A 26,030-nucleotide genomic window follows, 5' to 3' on the forward strand; every position below is an offset into this window, starting at 1 on the left:
AGCAGCTTCAGAGATGCGAATCACTGCAGGGAGAGGGGGGCTTGGCATGCAAGCCTGTGGGGGAGACGTTGATCACCATCGGGGCGCAGGCCAACAAGCCTCTTGATACCGGCTCAAGGGGCGTGGAGGAGGGTAGGTCTTTTTGTTATATAGAAGCGGCAGAAGTGTAGCAGACTGTCTGCCTAATAAAATGTAACTATTTGTGAATTGAAAAAACACTTAATTAAATATTAGTATGTTACTGAAAAAAAAATTTAATTAAAGCAAATAGCTTTTATAAAACAAACAAAAAAACAACAACACATTTTGTTAATGTTGCTGGTTAATTGATCTCATTCTCTGAGGCAGAAATGTAGCAACCTGTCTGAATAGTAACATTGTTAATTATTCTATTGTTAGTTAAGTATTCCCATTCTCAGTCAATTCCCCCAGGAGCATAAAACCCTGTAGAAGTTTTAAGGCCCCTATACTGCCAGAGTGATGTAAAGCCTTATGACAGTAAGAAAATCAGCTAGGAAGATCTATGCGCTTTCTCACTTTTTTCCTGTGCCAAAGTGGCACAATTGGGGTAGATTTTTACTTACCCATTTAAAAAAAGGCTTTTGAGGGCAAATAAAACTTTTAACAAGCAGTCAATAAAATGTCAGGACAATCAGAAACAAGTACTTCCCAAAGTACCCAGCTAGGTCCAGGACAATGATCAGCAAAACTTTATGACTTTCATGTGTGAAAGTCTGAGCAATTTAAAATGACATTCTACTTTTTTTTCCTGTTTGGTGTTCTGTAATGTAATTTAAATGAAAATCCAGGATAACTTGAATGCATGGTATTAGTTACAAAGTATTTGTAAGTTAACTTTCATGTGTTTAGGAAAAGCTGAATAGTTAGTGACTTTTTTCTGTATTTTAGTTTAAATAACTTACCAAAACAATTGAAACTGGTGTGATTATATTGCATTATTTTGATAAATAAAATTTGCGTAATTTTGCATAATTTTTAGGCACAGGATCCCCCCAGGAGCAATAATGTTAATACTGTATTTAATTCCAATTAAGCTTAGATATTCAAACTTCATTTAGGAAACTGACTTGGACAGGAGGAGTTCTCACCATTGCTACTGCTACTAAATGGATGGATTAAACAGCATTTCTTAAATGCGGCCACCAGGGGCTTTTCTTGCAGCCACAGCCTCCTCTGCTGTGGGGGAGGATGGAAGTAGCAGCCCCTCCCCCTCTCTGTTGCTCCAGGGTGCACCGCCTTGGTGTTGGGTTGCTAGGGCCGCCAGCAGGGGTTGGGCTCTGCCCCCCTCTGGAGACGCCTGGGACATAACACTGGAGGACTACATTCCTCGGAAGACTACAGTAAGAATGTGCAAAGTTTGATGTTTTAATATGATGCTTAAATTGCAGACACAAAAACAATACTCACAATCACTTGCCCATGCTCAGATAACTGGGCAACACTGAATTATAACAAGCGTTCCAAAGAAAGTTACTGTTGAACTCAGAATAAACATGAAAAATTTGAGCAGAAGGTAAGCTTTCCTTAAACAATAAAATAAATAAAATAAAGAGTCTGGAAAAAGTGCCTCTACAGGCATAACTATAGGACCACTATTCAACCACCAGCTGTACTCACAGGGCTAGTGTGCTAAGAAAAAGAAAAAAAATTAACATGGGAAGTTTTTTCCCCCAAGACTCTCACTGTTTAATCACTGATGTGTGGATATTTGGCTACATGAAGAGACATTTTCCATTATCTAGCTATTTAAGCAATACATGCTTTATCATTTAAAAAGCTGACCTGTTAGGACAGTTTGTTTCATCAACAGCTACTGAGATCTTTACTTCATATAATTCAGATTTTACTTTCAAAAAAGCTTTAGCTAAATGTACAGTAAATGGATAAGCAATTGAAAAAATGGGAAATTGGCAGTTTTGACCAGTGTCATTTAAGGGCCGATCCAAGTATCACTGTAATCATTGGGACTCTTTCACCTGACTTGAATGGACTTTTGATTAGACCATAAATGCATTATTTCCATTTTCATGACAACTATCTAAGTTTTCATACTTTGCTCATCACCCTTGAAAATGAGAGCATACATATATTTACCGGGTGTCTTAGTCATAGTGGTTTTTTTTTAAATGCACATAAAATTGCTGACTTTTTATACTTTATTAGTAAGCACATTCTAAAAGAAACTGATGTGAAAACAGTTTGTTTATATAGGTAAGAAGTCTTTCAAGACAACATGAAATAACCAACATTAACTAATGGATAGGATTCTAAAAATCTACTGATAAGCCCTCTCTAAGTACAAGAATTTATTAATGGAAAACACAAAGAGTTGAAACATCATTCCCATAAGATGCGACTCAATGAGAAGCCTGACCAAAAAAGACAGGTTTTATTCCAGGTACTTTAAAACACACTATGGTTCTTTTGGATGAAAAGGGGAAATGAATTTCTAACTCAAGGACTATCCACTAAGAATGTCCTAGTTCCAGCTTTCAGCCACTCAAAGCTACAGACCAGGGGTCGGCAACCTTTGGCATGCAGCCCATCACAGTAATCCGTTGGCGGGCCGCCCGCAAGACATTTTGTTTACATTGACCGTCTGCAGGCACGGCCCCCCGCAGCTCCCAGCATATCCCTGAGGCCTACGCTGCTTCCCACAGCTCCCGTTGGCTGGGAACGGTGAACCTCGGCCACTGGGAGCTGTGGGGGGGCCGTGCCCACAGACGGTCAACATAAACAAAATGTCTCACGGCCCACCAGCAGATTACTATGATGGGCCGCGTGCCAAAGGTTGCTGACCCCTGCTACAGACTATGAGTAAACCAACTCAGCAGTCATGGAAGTACATACAAAGGCAGTTTCCGAAGCAAAGACCAAACCATTTATGACTTTATAGGTCAATCAACACCTGAGTTTCTTCCAGAAGCAAGCCTGCAATTAATAGACTTCAGCAAACAGGTGGAATAGGCTCCCTATGACTGGCACCTCTGAGGAAGTTTGGAGATGCACATTGCACTAGGCTTTTGAGCTGTTATCAAGAGTAGTCCCACGTAGCGTTCAGTGCCCATATCCAATCTGGAGGCAATTAAGACATGGGAAACTGTGGAGTGGTCCACACCTTAGGGAAAAGATCATAAGCGCCCAAACAGATCATTTAGGGTGAGAAGCTTCTTCACCACCACGATCTGAAAATCCAGGGCAATCCCAAATTGTGAACTGTCTGACAACACACAGAAGAGAAAACACCCCTAGCAACCTTTTCCAGATGCTTTCCTCCACAAACCAGAATCACTCCCATTTTGTCTGGACAGAACTTCTGTCAGGATGTTACAAAGGATGAATATAGGCAAACAACACAGGAATGCAGGGGCAAGATTAGAAAGGCAAAGGCACAAAATGAGCTCAAACTAGCTACGGGAATAAAGGGAAACAAGAAGACTTTTTATCAATACATTAGAAGCAAGAGGAAGACCAAAGACAGGGTAGGCCCACTGCTTAGTGAAGAGGGAGAAACAGTAACAGGAAACTTGGAAATGGCAGAGATGCTTAACGACTTCTTTGTTTCGGTCTTCACCGAGAAGTCTGAAGGAATACCTAACATAGTGAATGCTAATGGGAAGGGGGTAGGTTTAGCAGATAAAATAAAAAAAGAACAAGTTAAAAATCACTTAGAAAAGTTAGATGCCTGCAAGTCACCCGGGCCTGATGACATGCATCCTAGAATACTCAAGGAGCTAATAGAGGAGGTATCTGAGCCTCTAGCTATTATCTTTGGAAAGTCATGGGAGACGGGAGAGATTCCAGAAGACTGGAAAAGGGCAAATATAGTGCCCATCTATAAAAAGGGAAATAAAAACAACCCAGGAAACTACAGACCGGTTAGTTTAACTTCTGTGCCAGGAAAGATAATGGAGCAAGTAATTAAGGAAATCATCTGCAAACACTTGGAAGGTGGTAAGGTGATAGGGAACAGCCAGCATGGATTTGTGAAGAACAAATCATGTCAAACCAATCTGATAGCTTTCTTTGGTAGGATAACGAGCCTTGTGGATAAGGGTGAAGCTGTGGATGTGGTATACCTAGACTTTAGTAAGGCATTTGATACAGTCTCACATGATATTCTTATCGATAAACTAGGCAAATACAATTTAGATGGGGCTACTATAAGGTGGGTGCATAACTGGCTGGATAACCGTACTCAGAGAGTTGTTATTAATGGTTCCCAATCCTGCTGGAAAGGCGTAACGAGTGGGGTACCGCAGGGGTCTGTTTTGGGACCGGCTCTCTTCAATATCTTCATCAACGACTTAGCTATTGGCACAGAAAGTACGCTTATTAAGTTTGCGGATGATACCAAACTGGGAGGGATTGCAACTGCTTTGGAGGACAGGGTCATAATTCAAAATGATCTGGACAAATTGGAGAAATGGTCTGAGTTAAACAGGATGAAGTTTAACAAAGACAAATGCAAAGTGCTCCACTTAGGAAGGAACAATCAGTTTCACACATACAGAATGGGAAGAGACTGTCTAGGAAGGAGTATGGCAGAAAGGGATCTAGGGGTTATAGTGGACCACAAGCTAAATATGGGTCAACAGTGTGATGCTGTTGCAAAAAAAGCAAACATGATCCTGGGATGTATTAACAGGTGTGTTGTGAGCAAGACACGAGAAGTCATTCTTCCGCTCTACTCTGCTCTGGTTAGGCCTCAGCTGGAGTATTGTGTCCAGTTCTGGGCGCCGCATTTTAAAAAAGATGTGGAGAAATTGGAAAGGGTCCAGAGAAGAGCAACAAGAATGATTAAAGGTCTTGAGAACATGACCTATGAAGGAAGGCTGAAAGAATTGGGTTTGTTTAGTTTGGAAAAGAGAAGACTGAGAGGGGACATGATAGCAGTTTTCAGGTATCTAAAAGGGTGTCATAAGGAGGAGGGAGAAAACTTGTTCACCTTAGCCTCTAAGGATAGAACCAGAAGCAATGGGTTTAAACTGCAGCAAGGGAGGTCTAGGTTGGACATTAGGAAAAAGTTCCTAACTGTCAGGGTGGTTAAACACTGGAATAAATTACCTAGGGAGGCTGTGGAATCTCCATCTCTGGAGATATTTAAGTGTAGGTTTGATAAATGTCTATCAGGGATGGTCTAGACAGTATTTGGTCCTGCCATGCGGGCAGGGGACTGGACTCGATGACCTCTCGAGGTCCCTTCCAGTCCTAGAATCTATGAATCTATGTTCTAGAACTTATCTCAACTAGACTCTGGCTAGTGGGAGAATATGACTTTTGAGTCAGATGCAGAGCCACACATCACCTATATACTGAATGCTACACAACCTAGATTGTCCAACTATACCCCTTTGCTACCACATGTACATGTTATAAAGGGGTGATAGAATAGAATTCGCAAAACAGAGCCCTTGGGACAGATGAGTCATTACTTAATGTTACAATGTGGGATCATCCCATGGGGAACAGACACTGAAATGTGATCCTGCCTATGCTAAACATGGTCAGCAAGCAAGTCAACAAAGCCTCATGGTCAATGGTATCAAAGAACACCGATTAAGTGTAAAAGAATAAACAAAAACAATGGACCTCACATGCATAGTCTCCATACAATATTTAGTTAAAAGCTGATTTCCTTCACCTATCAGCTTGAAGACTTCAAATGAGGCCAAAGTTTCCTCCCAACAATCTTCTCAATAAACCTATCCAGAAAGAGAAATGTTAGAAATGGGGCGTTGGTTGGCAAGAACACCAATGTCAAGGGATGATTTCTTGAGCAAAAGTCTAATCACTACACAAGAGAAGCTGGCACCTGGCTCTCTAGGACGGAGGTGCTAGTAATCTCAAACAACAGTGAACCCAATCCCTCACTCTAGCTAGATTTTAATCAGCCATGAAACAGAGAAGTCCAGCTTATGAATTATAGGCAAAAACTAATTTATGTTTTTATTTTTTTTAAAAGAGTATAGGCAGTACATTTAGCATTACAGGTATCCAAACTTACCAAAACTCACAGAAGACAAATAGTCTTCTCCAGGTTCCACACTTACTTCTGTTTATAATTAGAATCTGCTCAAAATCAGCAAGATATTGCCCACCTGAAAATAAATTCCATGGTTTGGGCCTTCACCAACAGTAAAAGTGAAAGGAGAATGTTCATTTCCATTATCCACTTGCACGATCATCATAAAAATTAGCTTTTGCTACTTTGGGTACAACTGCCACATTTCATCTGGTGCAGGGCATGCATGAAGCACAGTGACACGGGAGGATTATATATTAAGAAGAAATTGAAGAGCCATTGTTAGAATTGTCAAGGACAAAATACAATCATGATAACCAACAGAAAGAAACATATGCCGTATATAGTCTCCCACAGAGAGCACTGAAATGCAAATAGGCCCATTAATTCTGTAGACAGCCAATTACATGCATTCTCCACCCCAACAGTAGTAAAAGTGGCCACAAATTTCAAACTGCAAGCGAATGAAAGATTATGACAAAAGTGTAATCTTCGTCCTTACCCCTCATATGCACCCCAAGCTGAGAACCAGAAAACATGCACTTTAGAGAGCAGAGTACACCCTTCCCTGTGAATGAAACCAGCCACTTGGAATACACATACAACAGACATGATGACCATGAAATCCCTCTTCTTGTCTTGCCCTAGATGTTGAAGTCACCCAAGACATCAAGCTCTGCTGACTCCAAAATCAGAAATGAGACCTCGGTCAACCTGGGCAGGAAATATGAAATGCAAGTTTGTATATTCCACCTACTCAAAATGTATTTCCATCCTGGGACTCTCACACAGTAGACCTACAAAAGTGAGCCAGTTTTTGGAGCAAGGCACCTCTTGTGCAAGGAGCAAATACTGCCTCCCCTCTCATCTCTATTTCTGCTGAACTAAACAGCCATCTAGAGAAAGCCGACTCAATAAAGCAGATGCATGGATCAGACAAATGAAATTGGGATCCTTTTTGATAACAGTTATGGATGATAATAGCCTTATTAACTATCAACTTTGCAATCAGTAATATGAATCAAAGCACTTGATGGATAATAAATGCCAAACCTTAGGTCTACGCCTGGAAAAATGTGTCTTCCATCCTAGTCTCCCCATTAGGGATATAAAAGGTTAAACGGTAAGCATTAGGCTTACCATTAACCGACCTTAACCATCCAGAGGGACCCCAGCCCCAGCAGCCATGCCAGGCCGAAGCGGCCCCAGTCGGGCCATGCTAGCTGGCCGGAGAAACCCCAGCCCCAGCAGCACCACGCTACAGGAAGAAGTAAGATTTAGTAACAACTGGTTCCTATACGGCAAGTTTAAAATACTTATTCTCAGACTGCACACTTAATGTTTGTTAGTTTGCTCTAATAAAACAAAATTTAAAAGTCTCCTTTTAAAAATTTTTGTAAAAAAATGCTACATTTAAAAACTATGGAAAGCAATGTTTCAGAGGTTATTTAACTTATAGTTTTCTATGTTATTCATAGGAGACTAATTTCACTGATCAGTAAAGAACTAAAACAAAGATGTCTGAGCATATATGCAAGTAACAAACTCACCAGACATATTTACACCATTACACACACCACTCAAACTACCAATGGAGATTTTTTTAGCTAAAAACTAGCCAAAGTATAACAATTATGAGAAAAGTGTAACAAACAATGTCAAAAGATTAAGTAATGACAATATCAAACAGATAATAAACATTACTTTTTCTTGATCACTTTTACTCTACAATACGTATTCCAAAACAAAATATTTTTCCTATTTACATGTATATCTTATTCTTTGTCCTTACTCTGGATGTGTAGTTTACATACATCATATGTTACTGAATTATTTTTCCTACATCAAATACATTTGGCTTTGGTTCTTATAAAAAAAAGTAAAATAAAAGGCAATCACATAACAAAATTTAGCAATGTTACAGAAATGTATTTGCTTGTCTCTGTATGTATACATAGATAGATAGATTTCTCTCTTTTAAATCGATAAAAAAGGAAATTTAAGCAACTATGAAAAATAAAAGCTTTTGTAAGCCAGAACCAAAATAAGTAAGGTTTGGGATTACACACACACACAAAACAAAAATAAAACCATGCGTACACACAAAATGAGGGAGACTGGGAACCCTGTGTGTTGGCATACAAAACCCAACTATTCTCAAATCATGGAAAAGGTCTTTGGGGCTTTTATATGAGGTATATGTCTTGATATTAACAATGGACAAACTTGCCTTTGAGTTTTCGACAAGTGTGTGACAGCATTTTTACTAACTTAGGCATCAAAACCTGCATCCCACAATTCACAACACAGAATTTGGGCCCAAAGCAGTACTGCAGAACCGAGTGTATGACTTCCACTAATTTTATTTAAGCTACTTTTTCAAAATTTCCCTTTAGGGGAATAAGAAACACAGATCCCTGTATAAACATATCACCTTTTCTTAGCCAGATGTGATTTTTAAGGAACATGAAAAACCGACATTAAATTTCTTTCTACCTCTAGTACTTCTCTCTGATTTCTTGCCATCTTGGAGCTGATCTATACACAAACTGAAACTGATTCAGTTATTTTGGTGCAAGTTTGCGTGTGGACACTCTTATTTCACAATAAAAGTGACTGAACTGACTTTAGCCACTTTTATTCCAAAAAAAGAGTGTTCACACAAACACACCAAAATAAAATCAATTTTCACACACACCTTTTGTTATGCCAATGTAAATGTATATGTAGATGAGGCCTAAGTAAGGCCTGCTCTACCAATTTTCTATTTTGTAAAATACATGTAGAATCAAAAATCAAACTTGCAAGTTTACAATATAGGATCCTCAGTTCCATTAAGAACTTGGTTCTGGACATAACCCCTGGGCTTCAACTGGATTACGCCCAGTAGCATATGCAGGACTAGGACACAAAGAACACAGATATAGATATAGATATATAGATAAAGTGAACAGCTGCTTTTTGCAAACAAGGGGAAAAAACACGTATCTTCTGTGCCATTTCTCATGCTAACAGTTTTAAGCTATGTACTGAGCAAGAATTTTTAAGATATGGTCTAACCTTGTTTTCTTCCACAAATTATAGCCATTATTTCTATTAGTGAACAATGGTATTAGTGAACAATGGTACTACACAGGAAACGTGGGAATATTTAAGCATAGAACAAAAAGTCCATCTAGTCCAGTATCCTGTCTCTGAAAGGAGTCTGTCCCACATGTTTCAGAGGAAGATGAAAGGACTCAACTACACCATAGCCTTAACCACATCACAGCTATATGACACAGGAACAGGCTTATTTGATTTGATTTGCATGTGCTTATGATGATGTCCTTTTCACATTGCAAACAAAAGAACCCACTGGTTACCAGCTTCTGTGATCTAATAGTTTATACTGTGGAGATATCATGATGATACTACACTGCAAATATGAAATATCAGAATACAAATGCCCATGACTGGATTGTGTCAAGTCACACAGCGAAGCATTGGCAAACCCCTTGTAGTTCAAACCCCTATAATGAATCTATCCAAATGTACCATGGGCAAAAGATTTTTTTTTTATTCCACCTAGTGATACATTCATTTCCTGTAACAGGAGGTATAACCTTTAATTATTACTCAAGTTTGTTTAAATGTTGTTGCTATTGTGGTTTAAAGCATCAATATATAAAAGGTCTGATCTCTATATAAACAACACCATTTATCTCAAGCAATAAGGAGTTGTACAGATAAACAGTACAATTTTTTATTTTTTTATTTGCATCCCTAAAAGTCCCCTTGCTTCTATATTAAGGCATGAGACAAATAAATACCATTTGTTATTTTATACATCATCACATTTGCTGCTCTTCTTTCTAAACTACATCCCAGTATTATATATTTCTTTTCAGATGAAAGCCTTTTACTAATAATTTTACATAGCTCACGTCTCTATTACTTTTATTCAGATGGTGACCAAAACTGAAGGTAGTAATAAAAATGAAAATACACCACTGATTTATATAATGCCATTTCTCTAATCCCTTAATATTTTGTAATATTTTATTTACTTTATTGACTCCTCTGTACTTATGGTCCAGTCCAACTCCCTTGAAAGCCATTGGAAAAGCTCCTGTTAATTTCCATGAACATTGGTTCAGGCTCGTACACCTCTAGGAAAAAAACAAGCATGGCAGAGATGCTCTAAATGTTAGTATAAAACTGACAAAACATCTAACAATTTATAATCAGATTGGGGTCAAGTCAAACTTGGAAAGTGGAAGAGGGGGAAAAAATCACTTCGGTTCAACAAACAGTGAAACTTGATGTTGTTATAGTTCCTTTATCATAAGTAGGTGGTAAACAACATTAAATAAGTAGTCCACAAATTTCAGGGTACACAGACCTCCTCAAATATGTAATGTGATTAATTACTTTACAGCCTGGCATGTAACTGAAAAAGTTTCTGCTCATATCATTAACAAATTAGTACAGTTTGAGATGATTAGCAGAACCTTAAGGTTGAATAGTCATAGCCATTTACCTATAACTATGTAATTTTTCTCTTTTACAAAATTATTCTGTTTTTAAAAACATCAACCCAGGAGAATTAAAAAAAAAAAAAAAAAAAACTTACATTATACGTAACATAGGAGATGAAAGCCTTTAGTGCATGTCACACAAAAGGAGGAAATAAAAATGTTTTAAATATCAGTTTATCAGAGAAGTCATTTTAATTATATAATTACTGAAGATTTGTAAAGGTTTACACAAACTCCATAATTGGGCATAAGACATCACATCCTCTAGTTATATACACAACGATCTGGTCTGAGTAACATTCCTTGCTCTGACCAATGTGTGTGGTGGTGGGGACATAGAGAAGGAGGAAGGAAAAGAAGAGAAGGGAGAAATGGAGAATTTAAAATACTTCATTTTAAATTATTTACTTCATTTTTATACAGTTTAGTGTTTTTATGCAATCAAAACATAATGCATCTCCATCGTGAATATATCTTGCTTCTAATGTAACATCCCAGATACTCTGGAACAAAAGACCTTCAGCTGACAATGAAACCTTTTTTTTTTTTTTTTTTTTAAGACATTTGTACATCTAAAACGGCATCACAGGTCAGTTCCCTTTATCAGGCGAGAGGTGTGACAGCCAATGCATAAAAAATTGAAATCAAATCCACCAGAGAAGACGTGCAAAATGTCTCCTTCAATCCCACCCCAACCTCTCCTTTAAAATATACCCCCTGAAAATACTGTACACACAAACCAGCTAATTAATATGGCAACAGTTAGAGAGCTAAGTGATTAAGGAACCATTCTCCCTCCAAAAACAAAAACCAAAAAACACCTCGGCTCCAACGTTTCTGCTACAGTCTCCATTAGAGGCGGAATCCCACCTCGGTGAATTCTCAGCCCTTTTAGACAATGGTGCTTCCCTGATTAGGTCCAAATTGACAACATTTTTGCACTAGGCCCTGGACCAACATACAGACAAAAAACAACCAGGGTTCAGATGCATTTGGTCGGCACCTACCGTTTCCCACCCCGGATCCCGGCACTAGCTTTTCTCAGGAGGGACAAACGTGGTGAGGGGATATTGGGTGAAGGGAGAGAAGAGTTGCGAGGTGGAGGTAAATAAATGGCCGATGTGTTACACTGAAATGCTTCGCTGTAATGGGTCCCCCTCCCCCTTCGGGGCTGTGTAACCAAAGCACTGAATCCAAACTGCGCAGCAAACATTGTGCGGCTCAGGAGACTGGGAAGAGGCAGAGAGAGAGAGAGGAGCCGCGGCGGCTGCCGCTGTCTCCCTGAGACACCATTTAAACGATGGGGGTGGAGAAGAGGAGACGGTGTCAACACAAGTTACTCGGTTACCCCAGCAGCCTAGTTACTATCTCCCCATGTCCCCAGGCACAGCGGATCCCCCTCGGCCCAGGGGACTAGTCCCTCACCCTGCATCTCGGGGGTCACTGTGCCCTGCCTCCTCCCAGCACTAGCGGATCGCCCACAAACCTCAATGAGGGGCTCCCCCGAGGAGAAGGGGGAGCAGCTGCCGCCCCCGCATCGGGGAGGAGAGCGAGACCCTCCCCGGAACCGGGGAAGAGCCGAGCGCCCCCGCCGCTCGGCTGCAGGGCCCAGCAGCCCTAGCTGGGGCAGAGCCCAAGCCAAACAAAGCGCGGCCTGAGCAGGAGCCAAGGGTGAAGCAGCCTGGGCTTTTCCTGGCGGTGCATGGCCGGGCGACGCGGGGAGGGGGACTGCACCACCACGGCCTCCCCCTTCTCCTCGGGCAGGGCCCCTCCGCGCCGCGGCCAGGCTCGCTTACCCCGTTCCCCGGCGGCGGCTGCGTTGTTTCTCTCCTGCTGCTGCTGCACCGGGCGCGGCCTGGACACTCGCCTGGGTCTCCTGTTGGCGGCTCGGACCGAGTTCATTTGCCGGCTCGTGTGGGTGGTGGAAGAGGAGGGGGGGATGATCCTCCGACAAACGGTGCCTCTTCGGGGGGGGAGGATAGGGGAGCCCCGGGGTGGCCGCTTCACGGCGGCGGCGCGGGGGTGTCTCCAGTTGCGGGTCCCGCCGCTGCTGCCGTCTCCTCCCTTGCTCGCTATGGAGGAACAGGGGCCGCCTGGGTCTCCCGAGCGCTCGCTATGGGGGATGTTCGCTCCGCTCCCCCCCTCCCCAGCCCCCCCAAAAACCCTCTCTTAAAGGAGCCCCGCAATCCTCAAGACCGTCGCTGCTCCGTGGCAGGAGGAGCCATTGACACTGCCTGAGACACTCAGTGAGAGGCAGCCACTCGCGGCCGCTCTCCGCCAATCAGCACCTCCTACACAGAGAGGAGGCAGTCTCGCAGCCAATCACATAGCAGCTTTCATCATAGCCAAAGTGGGGAGGGGGTTCTGGGGTGAGCGGGGTGGGGTGGCTGGAGGCAGAGGCGGGATATAAGCCAAGGGTTTGGGACAGACACCCCATAGGGGAGGTAGGAGAGGTTGCGGGGGATAGAAGAGGGCGACGGGTAGCAGCTGTTGAGGCTCAGTGTTTATGAGGGGAGTTTCGTACAGACACTGTGAGAGAAGAGGCCTAGAAATGTTTGGCGGAAGCGGAATATAAGGATTTGGGTTATAAAGGATGATGCTTTGAGGGAGAGGAGGAGAAAGGGGGCTTTTGCAGGGGAGTTGAAAGCAGTAATGGTTTGTTCACAAGGATTACAAAAGCCTTTCTTAGTGGAAGTAGAACGGGTTCTTGAATGACTGGTGGTAACAGCAGCAATATCGATGAAAGGATCATAGATGTGTGTGCCTCTGGAAGAAGAGGGTGGAAGAGAGGGGTGAAGGTTTTGCATTTAAGAAGGGAGGCTAGATGCATTTCTTTGTGGGAGGAGGAAAAATGTAGGGTGGAAATAATAATAGTGTAGGTATAGCTGGTGATCTCATGGAGAGAAGTGATTAATCAATTCCTGGAGCAACAAAGTGAAGAGAGCAGCTATTTAAGCAGCTTGGGTTTATGTGAATTGTCAGAGAGCAGGTTAAGATTCCAGTTGCATCTGAGCTGAAGTCTCTACAGAGTCTGCTATTTTTGGTAGCAATGTGGAGCAGCAACAAAAGAGGAAGCGTGGTGGGAGAGTAAGCATTCAGAACCTTCAGTTAATGTAATGTATTAAATGGTAGGTAGGGAGACACGAAATGATTGACTAAAATGCTTTGTTTTGTGTATTGTGTGCCCTGGTAACTTTGTTAGATGTGTACTTGGCCTCAATGGCTTGGGGTGGGGGTTTCCTTGGTTTCCACTCAATGCCTACCTATTGCCGGATTCTGTTCAGCAACTCTTCCATCCCGGCAATGTATATCTCCCTCTTCCAAATTCTCACTTGTATTATCTTTTGCTAAATATAACAATATATTATTGGTCTTGTTCCAATGTTTCAGACCTACACTTCTTTTAAACAATCACTGCTTGTCATGGCTGGTAGTCAACAGGGGACTTTAGACCAGAAACCAGTGAAATTAGTTACATTTATTTTTCTTTTTTATAAGATACACATATCCTGTGGAAATGGTAGCAATACAAGGAAAATCATTTGCTGTCTCCAAAGTTACTCCCTTAAGACTATGGCCTCAATTCTGCACGCATGCATGCTTAAGTATAAACACTTGAGTTATTTCTGTTTACTCAGGTCCTGATCCTGCAAAGCCTTCAACTAATTTATGTCTGAGCTTCAATAACAAACACTCTAGCTATGCCAAGTGTAAGCAAATAGTTACTGAAGACTAAAAGCATGCCAGGCTGAAGGTAAATTTGTTCTAGGTGAACAAATGGAGATCGCATAGGCTCTAGGAAACAACAGTTATTCTAAAAAAACTCAAATCTGAATTCAAAGAATTTTTCTCTTGGTGTGTTTCAGGTTAGCCTAATATAATGATAAAATTTAATTTAACATCTTTGTGTTACAACAAGATGCCATCTATTGAGCAGTATACTGTGGCCTGTACCATTTTGTTGCCTTGAGAAATGGTCAAGAAATCAGTACAGTGGAGTTGCTTCATAAGCGCATTTAACTTACGCGATTTTAACTATACGCACTTGGCAAAACAAAAACAAAAAAAGAGAAAAACAATGATTTAAATACTGTACCTGTAGTGCGGGCGATTCCGCCTGCCATTCCACTCAATGAGCATTTGACTATACGCGATTTTCGCCTTACACGCTGACTTCAGAACCTAACCCCCGCGTAAGATGCGACTCCCCTGTATAGTTTTTCCTCTTGCCTGAAAAGAATTCTAACTCTACCCCTTCCACTGAAAGCAGAGAGATGAGAAATAAATTACATTATTTTATTTGTAGAAAGATAACTTTATTTGTAGGAAGAGAAAAGAACTTTCACTCAGAATTATTGCCAATTTCTTATTTGGGTCTAGTCCACTTTATCCATTCCAAAAAGGCTCTGAGTGCCAGCATGATTATAATTCCACTGTTCTGAGAAGAAAAAATTCTTTGTAACAAAACTGTGCTTTCGTTTGGACCTTGATCTAGTCTGCAGAATTTTACCAAATTTAAATCTTGGTTGTAAGGCTTCTGAGAAATTTTTTAAATGCTCTTCTTTAAATAATCATTTGAATACTCTTGCTTTCATAATCAATTGGTTCTAAAACTCAAATGAGTTTTAGAAACAAACATAACTTCTGCAAACTTGCAAATCTTTAAATACAATATTGTAATTTTATAGATGTACTTCTATCTAACTGCTTTTTCCTTTAAACCTAGCTCTAATCTGTGAAATCTTAGTGCCCCAGCTCGTTATTTAAAATTCTTCATTACCAGTATCCTCCTTTACTTTTAGTGCATTGGTTTTAAGTAAGCCCTACCAAATTCATGGCCATAAAAAAATGCTTCACCGACTGTGAAATCTTGTCTCTCCCCATGAAATCTGATCTTTTGTGTGCTTTTACCCTATACTATGCAGATTTCACAGGGGAGACCGGTGTTTCTCAAATTGGGATCCTGACCCAAAAGGGAGTTGCAGGGGAGTCGCAAGGTTATTTTAAGGGTGTCACAGTATTGCCAACCTTACTTTTGTGCTGCCTTCAGAGCTGGGCAGCCAGAGAGTGGCAGCTGCTGACCAAGGACCCAGCTCTGAAGGCAGCAGTGCAGAAATAAGGGTGGCAATATCATTCCATGCCATCCTTACTTCTGTGCTTCTGCTGGTGGCAGCTCTGGCCACCTAGCTCTGCTGGCAGTTCCGCCGCCAGCAGCAGTGGAGAAGTAAGATTAGCAGTACTGCAAACCCCCCTACAATAACCTTGTTTCCCCCCTCAACTCCTTTTTGGGTCAGGACCCCTACAATTAGAACATCATGAAATTTCAGATTTAAATATCTGAAATCACTATATTTACAATTTTTAAAATCCTATGACTGTGAAATTGACCAAAATGGACCATGAATTTGGTAGGGCCCTACTTTTAAGATTTGGACACGAGTTGCTGAAAGGCAACCTCCAGATCTATGATCTAATTTTGCCAGAACTAAATCAATCTGTCTGAAGGTCCAAATTCATAGGCTAGCATAGAACTTTACTGAAAAAGCTTAGAGGCAAATCAGGGTGGACACTTAGGATACTTTTTTCAAATGAGGATCTCAAATATTGATGATGTGTTGGTCATGCTGAAAACTGGAGCTATTGACCAGCGTTGGGGGTACTTAACAAAACTTAGTTATAAGCCATTTCAGTATACATTATGGCCTATGGATTTTTGTTATAAGCAGTTTCTCTGTGTGTCTGTGTGAAACCAAGTGGTTTCTTTTGGTGGTGAGGAGAATGAGAACTGAATGTGCAAGTGAACTGTGCTAGAGTCACATTCTGGGAGGGGGATAAAACAAGCTTGTACAGAAACTCATGTTGCTAAGCAATTTTTACACTTTATAAGATACCTAAATAAATTCCTGGCCAAAAAACCCTTAACATTAAATTAAGAAAGTAAACATTCATCAATGACTTAAAGGAAAAAAGAATAAGAATACTATAGTTTCTCCAGAATAACAGTAAAGCTTAGGCTGAATTTTTTTTTGTTTAAAGATCACATTTTTAACACACCCAAATATTAGAAAGCTTGGAAATTTACAGTTAATTTAACCAAAACAACCTTAACTTTAGCTGTATCTCTTCTAATAACAAAACTTGGAATCTACCCTATCCTCTAGCAATGGCCATCTTTATTGAATCTGTGGCTCTGAAAACTGAGATGTGATCTTAAACAAGTTTTGTTCAGAGATCAAGCATACCCTACTGTAGCATTAAACCAAAGTGAACCTGTCTTTGCATGGGTTTAGTTACATCTCCTCCTTTCTTGCAGTCACTGGAAAAATACTTCTGTTATTGTATTACAATAAGGTCTAGAGAGCCCCAACTGACTATACTAACTGCTGTAAAAACATATAGGTCATATCTATGCTAGAAGTGCTTCGCCAGTATAAGTATATTAGTATATTTTATGGGCAAAGCATTTTTAGGCAGGTCTAAGAGTTTGTGTAGGCATAGCTATGCCAGCATAGCTCCCTAGTGTGGCCACTGACCCAAAGAGTTTTTCTGCTGGTGTAGGAGCACCGCCTCCCCAAATGATAATAGTACTTTTCTGTCAGCATTACTGCAAGTACACTGGGGTTTTTAATCAGAATAGCTATGTCAGTCAGGGGTGAGGCATTTTCCCCCATGCCCTTGACCAGTGAAACTTGTATATCAGCATAGCTATAAGTGTGGATGCAGCTATACCAGCAAACATATGCTTTTGATTGTATAGCTTGTTCCCGCCCCCCCTGCTCTCATGTGAAATTAGCTGTTCTGGCAAAAGCATACTTTGTTAGCATAACTGTGTCTATGCTAGGAGCTTGTAACTGGCATAGCTGTACCAGCAAAAATTCAACTCATTGCACCCCCAACTGACATAGCTATGCTGGCGAATGTTTGTAATGTTGACCTATCTATAGTAAGATGGTCCTTGGCCCCAAACTGCTTAGTCCAAATAGGCAAGGCAGAAAAAGGGTGGGAAAGGAAATGTCCACCAAAGTGACCACCATCAAGGCAGTCATTTGAGACAACCTCCCCCAAAATGCAAAGGATTTCAAATGGAAATGCATATTTTTTGAACTTGTGGTAGTGCTTGTACTGTGCTCTAACAGCAGACACATTAGACTCTACCCCTCATATTATACTGAGGTATACAAGCCAGTTTTGACAGGTTGTGAGAAAACAAGTAAAAAATCCAGATAATTCCTAGCTATAGGAAAGCCTGTGGAAGGGGGTCTGGGGAGATAACGTTCCCCTTACAGATTTTCGCTAGCGTCTTCTGGTGAGGGAGTGTGGAGTTTGCCCCCCTTCTGACAAAAGCAGGGAGGATAGACCCCCTCAAATCTCATGAACACAATAAGATTCACTAATGCTACTGTAGTTTTGATGTAGCTTTGCAAGGTTGTCTGCACAGTGACTGTTGTCTCCCTACTGTCTTGCGGCATAGCTCCAGTGCAAAATTTCTTCCGAGCTAGACAGGACCAGCAGCAGAAATATAAGTAATTGAAAGTGGTTCCAAACACTGTGTTCCTCCCCAAGCAACCTGTTTTATTTTGTTCCTCTCTGTTACACTTCTGTTTTCAAGTGTTATTTTGATTCTTTATGCAAGAAAGATGGAATGTTGGAACTGGAAGGCTCTGTGATAGTTGTGAGAGTGGCAAGATAAAGAGAAAATGTCTTGTTAGTTCTTGAATCTATTCTAGGAGTAGTTTGATGGAAGAACCTTCACAGTGTCCTACCTCGTGTCCCTGTCCTCATCCCCATCTTATGGATTCTCAAGAGACAACACTCTCTCCCAAGATAGCTTTGAATCCCAGTGATGCCATTGGGATTGTAAAAAATGATTAAAAGTGTAGTTTTGATTACAAGTTAAGTTCAGCAATCATTTCCACCACGATTTGTTACTTTTTTGCAGTTGGTCTAGGAAGTCCGTTATAAATATTTAAAAAATATATATTATTATGCTTTAGGCTTCTACTAACCTTTTCTTGGGGCGGAACATAAGAAGAGAAACCAGATTTTGTTATATGATGTTCATATGAACACATACCATTTGTTTAACAATGTGTTTGAAGTTTTTTTCTCTCTTTTTTTTCTTATTTCAGAAGCCAAGGGTATGTAGTAACAGCAAAAGACTCCCTTAAAGACTACACTCCAACGCCGGGTAAAAATTGACTTGCAGTGATTTAGGAAAATAGATAGGTTTTCAGGTAAGTTACAGGAATAATAAATTGTCAAAATTTTGTTCAGCAGGAGTAGAAAGGTTTACATGTACTGAGATCAAAAGTTCTTTTCCTTTCATGAATATAGGAGGCAACTGGGGAAAGGAGTTGCCAAAACAAAGACAAACCAAACCAACTACATATAAAGAGTGAAGTACTACTTTTCCAGAGGCACAGGATTCAGCTAATTCTAGATATGACTAGCGATATGAAGGAAAGGATGATCTTAGCTGCACCTGGAAGATGCCTTTGAGGGTGAAAAAATAATTCAGTAGCCCATGTTCACTCAGCCCAAAGATCCTCTTGATAGAAGATTTCTAGTCAAAATGACTGAATGGCCTCAGAACAATGTTGGAAATGACAATCTTTCATACTAGGCAGTATAGCTTCATGGATAAAGGACTGGATTGGGACTCAGGAGACCTGGATTCTATTCCTGGTTCTGCCACAGGCTTATTGGGAAAGTCATTTCACCTTTCTGGATATCACTTGTAACATGGAGATGATGATGCTGACCTCCTTTGTAAAGCACTTTGAGAGCTACTGATCATAGGAGCTGACTCCATGGGTGTTCCTGAGCTGGCGCATCCACGGGAAAAAAAAATAGTGGGTGCTTAGCACCCACCGGCAGCCCTTCCACCCTCCGTCCCACTGGCAGCCTCCCCATCAGCTTCTCCCCCTCCCTCCCAGCACCTTCTGCCCACTGCAGATCAGCTGTTCAGCGGCGTGCAGGAGGTGCCAGGGGGAGGAGCAAGGGCAGGGCGTGCTCGGGGAGGAGGTGGAGTGGGGGCAGGGTCTGGGGGCAGAGGTCAAGCATTCCCTGGCAACTTAGAAAGATGGCCCCTCTGCTACTGCTGAAAAACGCTACACAAGGATTGAGTATTGATACATCACTGGTTCAAATCCAGCTAAGGTAAATAGTAGTATTAAAACAGCTGTTTGAAGGCTGTTTGGTGGTCTTTGTGAAACAAGCCACCTAAGTAGCCTATAATTAAATGTTTATAATATAAACAAAAGAAAAAAAAAGACATTGAATTAACAAGCATTTCAGCCATCAATGCTCATGCTCTGCTGGACTACTGTATCCCTTTCTGCATAAAGAGATTTGCAACAGCTGCTATCATTTACTATATTTTAGACAGCACAAACGACATTCTGAGCACTATCACAAATTTTAAAAAATATGCATTTCCATTTGAAATCCTTTGTGTTTTGGGGAAAGTTGTCTCAAATGACTGCCTTGATTGTGGTCACTTGTGAGTGCAAGGACACATGGGGACAGGGCAGATGTGCCTGACTGAATGGGAGAGACTAGGGATTAGCCAGAATGTGCATGGGGGAAGCTCCCTAACGATCCCTCCCTGCCCCCCAAAAAACCCTGTCTGTATTTTTTCCCCACCCATACCCAGCAACCCTCCAAGTTCACATCCAGGCTCCTTCCCAGCCAGTACTTCCTTCTCCCTCAGCTCCTCTGTTACCCCTGACCCCCCCAAGCCTTTGCACTGCTTCTGAAGGGTGCAGGAAATACAGTTCTGTATTGTAGTTTAAACAAATTATTACTCAGTTCTGTATTAATATGCCTAGTAAGGAGTCTATTTGTCAAAAAACATTTGTTGCCTGTATTGTTACAGGCATACTTGCTGACGGGTATTTTTAAATAAATGACCAAAAATAATTGAAACTGTTGTGATTATATTGTTATTTTGACAAATAAAATATGCAGACTTTTGCAGAATTTTAAAATATTGTGTGCAGAATTTTTAATTTTTTGGTGCAGAATTCCCCCAGGAGTAATATTCTCAGATAATCTCAACTGAGAAGGCAGTCCATTCCTTTGAGCTCAAAAAGCAAAATATCCTATTGGGAAAGAAACGGGAAGGATGTAAAATAAAGCAACTTATCAAGAATCCATAGGTTATTGTCTTATCTGTATTCCAATCTCATTGCTCTGGTGTAAGTCAACTTGGGACTTTTACATTAGAAGATAATTCCTTATACTTGCACTCAGGAATTTGAGCTTCTCATTTTACAAAAGGAAGTTATAAGGAAAGAAAAGACTACTAGTATAAGGTGGTGTGAATGGGGATTTTAATGCTATCAAGGGTGCAAACATGTTGTCTATTAGAGAAGATTGTCTTTTAATGTTCTGGGGTGGGAGAGAATGCACTATCCATAATATGCTTTGCATGTCTGCAGAGAATTTATTAAAGCCATGTGAAGACACCAGATAGCATTCTGTCACGAATCACCATTTTACTTAATTTATTTAATCCAAACTGTAAATTTGGGGCACAAAAAAAATCTGAAATCTAGGATGAATGGTGCAAGAGCTGGAGAATGTCATATAATTTCATGCAACTGTAGACACCTGTGTTATGAAACCAGACTTCTACTATCTTCTCAGGAAAAACAATTAAAATTGTGGATCAAAGATAAGAATGCAAAGCTAAAACTGTAGTTGTAAGCTAAAAATGAAAAAGTGGTGATTTTTTTTGTGTGTGTGGTTGGTTTGTTTTTTAATGCACCACAATTAGTATTGTGTAGACTTTTCCTGAGTGTTTCAGTCATCTTATTTTGATGGGATATGATCCAATTCCCAATATGTCAAGGGTAGTCTTTTGGTTGATGTTAGTGGGAGTTGGATTAGGCCTGTCAGGGTTCCCTCCTCACTCTGAACTTTAGGGTACAGACATGGGGACTGGCATGAAGACCCCTAAGCTTATTTCTATCAGCTTAGGTTAAAAACGCCCCTATTCCTTGGATTAAGTAACGCTGCCACCACCAGGTGATTTAAACAAACATTTAGGGAGGGCCACTTGGAGCCCTGCCTTCCCCAAATATCCCCCCAAGCCCCTACACCCCCTTTTCTGGGCAGGCTTGAGAATATATCCTCACCAATTGGTACAGGTGAACACAGACCCAAACCCTTGGATCTTAAAACAATGAAAAATTAATCAGGTTCTTAATAAAATAATTTTAATTTAAGAAAAGGTAAAGGAATCACCTCTATAAAATCGGGATGGTAAGTACTTTACAGAATAACAAAAGACTCAAGAACAAAGAGGATCTCCCCTCTAGGCAAAACCTTAAAGTTACAAAACCAGAGATAAACCTCCCTCCTCCTACAAAGGAAGTCACAAGCCAAAATAAAAGTAAGCTAACGCATTTCCTTATTATTACTTACTAATTCTAATTGAGTTGGATTGCTTGCCTTCTTGATCTGTCTCCGGCATGCACACAGAACAGACAGACAAAGAACAGACAAAACAAAGCCTTTTCCCCCTCCCCAGATTTGAAAGTATCTTGTCCCCTTATTGGTCCTTTTGGTCAGGTGCCAGCTAGGTTTCCTGAGTTTCTTAACTCTTTACAAGTAAAAGGATATTGTACCTCTGGCCAGGAGGGATTTTATAGTACTGTATACAGAAAGGTGGTTACCCTTCTCTTTATATTTATGACAAGGCCTATGACCTCTGAAATCAATTAAAATTCTCCTGTTAACTTGAAAGGGAGTTGGATCAGCCCTATGTTAATCGGTGGTTTAAAAGGATGCAACTTCTTGGCCGTGCATGTAGTCACGGATGCTGAAAAAAGAACCCTTATATATTCAATGGCAAAAAAACTACATTACAGCAGAGTTAAGGTAGGGTGGTGGTACATTGTCCCTTTTGCAGAATGTTGAGTTGAGCAAGGCTCAAACTTCTGAAGACTAAGAAATGCACAGTTATGATTGCCCATGCAATCTTACCTCTGTCCTCTTTCGGCTATGCCCCCTTATTACCTTTACTCTGCCAGCCCCACAGGTTCTGAAATGTACAAACTCTTCACCTCCTTTTACAACCCATTCATTCTAATCCACAGCCCTATTCATCTAACAGGCCTGTCTTGACAAAGCCTTGGCTGGGATCATTTAGTTGGTGTTGGTACTGCTTTGAGCAGAGGATTGGACTAGATGACCTCTTGAGATCTCTTCCAAACCTAATATTCTATGAGAGATGGTGGCTCGGTAACATGGGCAGCCCATACTGTGAGGCAGGAGACGATCTCCTCATGCTACCTCCTCCATCTCTTCCTTTCCAGTGTGGGCAGCCAGTGTTGTGGGGGAGTCTGGACTCAGCTCAGCTTCTATCTTTCTTTCCACTCACATAATGCTCCTTTTCCACCCCACACTGAACTCCTTGCACTGGGATCTACACCTCCAAGTACAGGTTGTTGTTTGGTAGCAACGAGTAGACATTTAGGCAGTTGTACATATCACATCCTACGCTTTGCATACAGAGCCAATCAGTATGCAAACCAATTAGCTGAGTTCCACCAGCCTTAATTCAGCACACCTACCCCTGACCTCTTCATTGCATTCCCCACTCCAACAAGCCCCCCTTCAACTCACGTCCCTGATGTCTTCACTCCTTGCTATACAAACATTTCTGTTGCCATTACTTCCCCCTTTCCTCTAACCCCCCTCATGTTCAGTTTCTGGAGTCAGGTTTCAGAGTGGTAGCTGTGTTAGTCTGTATCAGCAAGAACAACGAGGAGTCCTTGTGGCACCTTTGAGACTAACACATTTATTTGGGCATAAGCTTTTGTGGGCTAAAACCCACTTCATCGGATGCATGGAGCAGAAAATACAGGAGCAGGTATAAATACATCAGAAGATGGGAGTTACCTTACCAAGTGTGAGGTCAGTCTAACGAGACAATTCAATTAACAGTAGGATACCAAGGGAGGAAAAAAAACTTTTGTAGTGGTAATGAGAGTGACCCATTTCAAACAGTTGACAAGAAGGTGCGAGTAACAGTAGAGGGAAATTACACCTCTAGCCTGATATGACGCGACTGATATAACATGAATTCGTATATAACGCGGTAAAGCAGTGCTCTCGGGGGGGCAGGGCTGCGCACTCCAGTGGATCAAAGCAAGTTTAATATAAGCGGTTTCACCTATAACGTGGTAAGATTTTTTTGGCTCCCGAGGACAGTGTTATATCAAGGTAGAGATGTAGTATGGGGGAGTTTTTTATTTTTTTTGTTTCTGGAGTGTATTTCAGAAGGGAGGGAGGGGGGAGTTTTTAGACAGGCTGGTGAGAGAAATCACAGACAGTGTTTCTTGTTCCAAAATACTGACAGTTTTATGACTGAGAGAAAGATCCTCTGTCCAATAAATACCCCCTTACTCTGCCCATCTCTGAGGTGTCAGCATGGGGGTGTCAAACCTCTGTAGATGGGTAGGGGTCTCGAGGTACTGGTGCATATATCTGGCATGGAGCAGGGCTCAGATACTACTGGGGAGGAGGGAGCCCCTCTCAGCTCATTTGGCTCAGACCTTCCTCACAACTTGGCTCATGTGAGGGGGGCAAGGAGGAGGGGTCAGATCATCACAGATGATCAGAGAGCCCCTGGAGGCTGGTACACGTATGGGGGCAGGGAGGGGGGCCTCAGGGACCCCTAGCTCACATAGGGAAAATAAGAAGAAGGGCTCAGACCCCCTCCCACACACCAATAGGCAAGCCCCCTCCAGAAACTGGGTCACATGGGGGGGTAGGGATGGGGGTCACACCTCTGTAGATGAGCTCTAATGGTGGCAGATCATGACACAAATGGAAGGGGATTGTGGGCCTGATAGGCACCCCTGCCTCTATTCTCCCCCAGGCCTCCATCACTGAATCCCACATCCCTCTTCCCAGTGTCCCACTGCTGTAATCCCCATTTCCCATGCCTCCCTCATATGAGCCCACAACCTCTTTCTCCTCTCCCTGACTCCACTCCCCTCCCTGCAGCCCCAAACCCCTCTCCTCCTATTCCCCCTGCTTCTCTGCCCCCTAATGCCCCTCCCAGGAAGCATTCCTGTATGTAAATTCCCCCCAAAATAAAATTGCCACCCAGAGCTCAGGAATTGCAGCAATCTCCAGCCACTTAGTCCAAAACTCCTTTTGTCTTAGGTGGGGGCCAGTGATAAGCTTATCCTTAGTTATGTTAATCCTAATGAAGTTTGTGATTCAGATGATCCTTAGTACCACTCAGCTTAATAGTGAAATACAGTAGAAGAAAATTGGGTTGGGGGGGGGGGGAGTCTATAACTCATGAACCCTTGGTCAAGTGACCCCAAATCTGGATCACTAACACCATCCTGTGCCCCCCCAATGAGGCACATCACATTTCAAAGCAATCTGAGTAACCATTCAGATTTTAGAGCACTTACAAGAGTCAAAATTTGAAGCCTCTAAAATAGTGGGAATGGCATTTTTCTGTATTGGTGCATGTACAGTGGAAAAGATATATATTTCTTAAATACTGTTCTCAATTTGGGTCCCCAAAAGATTTAGCGGGTGCCATGCACTATCTTAGGTAAAATTTGACAGGTTGAAACCATTTTGACCTACATCACAGCAATAATTTGGTCTCTAGCTCTATGCAAAAAACCAAACCAACCACCTACAAACTTTTTGAAAAATGGCTATGTTAGGATTATATCTCCAGAACCTCTAGCTCAAATGACCCCAAATTTGGCTCACTAACCCTATGTTGCACCTAGTTGAGGCATGGCAAATTTCAGAGGAATCCAACTGAGAATGTCCATTTTAGAGGACTTAGAAGAGTCAATATGTCTGAGTAATGAATGCAGTACAAGGCATATTATTTATGGTTGTTCAAGGGGCTTCCATAAAATTCTTGTGTTAAAGAACACAAGGCTTAAAACAGAAGTTGTGACACAAGCTTAATTTTAGTGCTGTCATGCCACTACCAAATTGTTTTTCCACACGTTCCTAAATGGTTGACATCTTATTGTAAGCATTGGAGCCACATCACAATCACAGCAAAATCTTGAATAAAACTTGAGCTTGAATACTAAAATGTGAAAAAGGCAGGAAATTCTCAGCAAACGTGACCACACCAGCCTGAACTCCTTGCATGAGCATCATAACGTGGGTTTTTGTTATAAAACCACCCATTTTTCCTCCTTTGCTGCACCTTATTTCAGGATGACAGATATAGTTTACTAGTAAATTGGCATCTCCAGGCCACATCCTGAGGGTAGGCATCAGGAAGGACTTGGGTAGACATAGAGGTTGGTAATTAGACTGTATTGGGAAGGTGGCTAGATGTTGAAGAGTTCATCGGTCAGTAGATGCAGAAATAGAGGAACAACTGAAACCCACATTGTGATAGATATAAAGGTTGTCTCTGGTCTGCATTTGGGAGGGGAGTTAATACCAGTATGGGA

At 41.4% G+C, this 26,030-nt stretch overlaps 1 protein-coding gene and 1 long non-coding RNA gene across 6 annotated transcripts in view; one reads left to right on the top strand and one right to left on the bottom strand.

The window, feature by feature from the left end:
* FBXO11 (F-box protein 11) overlaps nucleotides 1-12,793 on the bottom strand; it is a 180,475-nt gene extending 167,682 nt beyond the window's left edge. For 2 of the 4 annotated variants that reach the window (XM_054022810.1, XM_054022809.1), the window contains exon 1: nucleotides 12,363-12,791. In XM_054022810.1, coding sequence (XP_053878785.1) covers nucleotides 12,363-12,468 — 106 coding nt within the window. In that variant the 5' untranslated portion in view covers nucleotides 12,469-12,791. Of the gene's footprint in view, nucleotides 1-11,573; nucleotides 11,649-12,362 lie in introns of those variants that run through there. The other 2 variants (XM_054022811.1, XM_054022812.1) reach the window with 2 other exon arrangements.
* Nucleotides 12,794-12,997: 204 nt separating this feature from the next.
* LOC128834952 (uncharacterized) lies at nucleotides 12,998-19,476 on the top strand. Of its 2 annotated transcripts, none has more exons than XR_008444535.1 (3): nucleotides 12,998-13,694; nucleotides 18,696-18,800; nucleotides 18,901-19,476. It is a non-coding gene; the product is annotated as an uncharacterized LOC128834952 (long non-coding RNA). The 2 variants fall into 2 exon arrangements; XR_008444536.1 differs by having other exon boundaries at nucleotides 12,998-13,653.
* Nucleotides 19,477-26,030: the final 6,554 nt, after the last annotated feature.

The sequence above is a fragment of the Malaclemys terrapin genome, chromosome 3, assembly GCF_027887155.1.
Source record: "Malaclemys terrapin pileata isolate rMalTer1 chromosome 3, rMalTer1.hap1, whole genome shotgun sequence".
In the NCBI taxonomy this organism is placed as follows: Eukaryota; Metazoa; Chordata; order Testudines; family Emydidae; genus Malaclemys; species Malaclemys terrapin.